Raw genomic sequence first — 2,932 nt, 5'->3', positions numbered from 1 at the left:
AAGGTGAGTTGGATACTGTCTGATTACATCAACTCCTCCTAGCCAAGGCTACACTCTTGCAAAGTAAATGTTTGACAAGAATCTCTTAGATCTCACATAAAACAAACAAAACAGTTACGTTCTAGCTATAATAGTGAATGGGAAATTATAAGAACTAATGCTTTACACAGCCTAATGCAGTGTTCTAATACAAGTATCTTTGTTTTACCATGAGACATCATGAGGCCAGCTTTAAGGGTTTTAATGTGTGATGAACTGAGAATGAGATGTGAGAGAAATAGGAGGGGTTGTGAAAAAAAGCGATTCAGGTCATAACTGTATCTTCAACCACAAGACCTACAGTATTGGTTTCACTGTCTTTTAATAGACTTTTCAGATGCTTGTTATTTACCAGATTGCCTCTTTCTGACCAATGTACTCTCTATAAAACCCATTTTAAATATATCAATATAAATAATATTAATATAATTATTACTTCATGTGTTAATATTGTAGTAGGGTGTGTTGTTTTGGTTGTTCTTTATTTTGTGTTATGTTTTTGGATTCTTGTGTAAGGACCCCCTTGAAAATGGGATTCGGCATTTAAACAAAAAGATAAAATTTTAGCCTGCTTTCCAGTAACAATACTGATATTGCTGAAAAATAAGAGAAGTTCATATAAATGTAGGAAATAAGATGCAGATCTATTTCTTGTTAGGTTTGGACCATAACTTAAAGTAAAAAGTGCATAATGACTCAGATTGTCATGAGAAGAGTGCAGCAGGAATGAAATCCTTTAATGTCATGATCGTATAATAAAACAAGCAATCGTGTTTCTATCCACCAGTACACGCTCTCTCTTCTGATTCTTTCTATTTTTTTATTCCTTAAAATTTGAATGCATAGACTGATCTGTGTAAAGTTTAATGGTTCACACAAAAATATTATTTTTCTTAATTTTATTAAATATATTTATGTTAAAATGCTTCAGTCACAAGATGTGTTTAACGGTTTCCTGTGTGATGAATAAAAAGCTGTTCTTCACCCTTAAGATGGTAAGACTGAGAGAGGAGGAGGAGTTGTGAAATCGAATGGAAAGGTATAAAATAAGGTGAGACAGATGTAAAATTATTGTGAGGAAAGAGACGACAGAAGCTGGTGAACTACAATGGCAAGTCTCTGTATCCTCTTTATATACATATATATATATAATTTGTGCTTAATAATCATATTCCACTTCTTTGACAGGTCAAATCAGGATCTATTGGCGTTCTGTTGATGGCTCTCCTTTTTGGGAGTGGAGACTTCTTAAAAATGGAGAGAGGTAATTTATACAAAATATACTAAAATATATTTATGTTGACTTTCATAATTTTATCTATTACTTCACACACATTTGTTAATGAGCCCCTGATATGAATTAATGTAAACCAGGTGTTGTTAAACAAAAAGCATCTGACCAGTTTGTGCATATGATTTATAAAGTATTTGATGAGATGACTTGCTTTGAGTATGCATTGACAGTATTATTAGATAAACAGAGTGATAAATTAAAAGTTCATCTTTTATACAGGCAAGAAAATACTACCCAAGTATCATATTTATATGCATATTCAAATATGTGATTCTGTCATTTACGGTTTGTTGCAGGCCGTACAAATGTCACTGAGCAATGTTCTATGCCTAAACCGTGTAATGTGTACGGCTTCACTAAACTGGTACAAGTGGGCAGTGTCTGTGTCAAATACTTCAACAGTCCTCTCAACTTTACTCAGGCTGAGGTATGTTTTTTTTTGCCCATGCAATGTGAAATGAAAAATAATTATAATAATATTAATGTAATGTGTAGTCATTAAATGTTCTTCCTTGTTCATATCCAGTTCAGCTGTAGGACCAAAGCCCCTGGGGCACACCTGGTGTCAGTGCATAAAAAAGAGCATAATGATAAACTGCTCTGCATTGTGAAAAAATTCAACCCAAATAACCTGCGCATCTGGCTTGGAGCTTTTGAACTTTTTTAAGGTAAAAAAATATTGAGATGTGCTGGTTTTTACAAACAGGGAGAGAAAGAGAAATTACTGATTTTATGTTATTATATGGTTTTTCTATTACATGCATGCACTATAGTTTCTCACTAATGACATTTTTCTTTCTTTATTTCTTCTTTAAAAACTCCTTCTCATTCTCTCAGTCTGGGTCAATTTCTTTGGCTTGATGGATCCTACTGGGATTATGAAATCTGGACACGTGGTGAACCCAACCATATGTACACCAGCACAGAGGAATGTGTGGAGATGAACTGGAAAGGTAAGAACAGAGAGATATTAATTGGTTATAGGATAATCACATTAATTTTTAAGTAAATGTTTTGCTAAGTGATTTATTCCAGTGATGCTGTGAGGAATATTTGGTAAGACACACTGCAGAAGGTACAATAATCTCTTTATTTCACTGTCCCTCATTTTCAGAGATTGGCAAATGGAATGACGACAGTTGTGATGTCAAGAAAAACTACATATGTGCCTTTAAACTAAATGGCATCTTGAAACCAGGTTTTGAGGAGATGGAGTAGTTTTATCTGGGTACTGACCCATAAAACCTTCTGCATAAAATGATATTCTCTGCATCAAAAAAAAAAACTTACAATAAAAATAAATAAAAAATAATTAATCAAATAGCTTTAAAACGCTAATAAAGAATGTTGACAATCAAAATTATCAGTTGATTTTTTTGTTTTTTTTTGTTTACTGTTTGACTGACTGTAATGGCTACACTTATAAAAATAATGGTTCCAAAAGGGTGTTATTGGTTCCCAAAAAGAACCTTTCAGTGAAAAGTTACTAAATCATTTTTTGAAGAACATAAAAAATATAAAGAACCTTTTTTGAATATAAAGAAGCTTTTCTGCATTTGAAATGTTCTATGGATGTTCAAGGTTCTTCATAGAACCTTT

At 32.7% G+C, this 2,932-nt stretch overlaps 1 protein-coding gene across 1 annotated transcript; it reads left to right on the top strand.

The window, feature by feature from the left end:
• Window positions 1–1,078: 1,078 nt before the first annotated feature.
• LOC113095098 (lectin-like) lies at window positions 1,079–2,000 on the top strand. Its single transcript, XM_026260708.1, has 4 exons — window positions 1,079–1,150; window positions 1,228–1,303; window positions 1,630–1,760; window positions 1,860–2,000. Exons 1-4 carry the CDS (start codon window positions 1,148–1,150, stop codon window positions 1,998–2,000), a joined length of 351 nt encoding a protein of 116 aa, XP_026116493.1. The 5' UTR covers window positions 1,079–1,147.
• Window positions 2,001–2,932: the final 932 nt, after the last annotated feature.

Source organism: Carassius auratus, unplaced genomic scaffold (assembly GCF_003368295.1).
Source record: "Carassius auratus strain Wakin unplaced genomic scaffold, ASM336829v1 scaf_tig00215624, whole genome shotgun sequence".
Taxonomy (NCBI): Eukaryota; Metazoa; Chordata; class Actinopteri; order Cypriniformes; family Cyprinidae; genus Carassius; species Carassius auratus.
Note: the sequence above shows the minus strand (reverse complement) of the source record. Positions and strands in the feature narration are given on the sequence as shown.

Bases quoted from the DNA above. Each gene is read 5' to 3' on its own strand.
- LOC113095098 (XM_026260708.1), top strand. The intron at 1,304-1,629 runs GTAATTTATACA...GGTTTGTTGCAG, and splicing joins CTTCTTAAAAATGGAGAGAG to GCCGTACAAATGTCACTGAG. The intron at 1,761-1,859 runs GTATGTTTTTTT...GTTCATATCCAG, and splicing joins TCAACTTTACTCAGGCTGAG to TTCAGCTGTAGGACCAAAGC.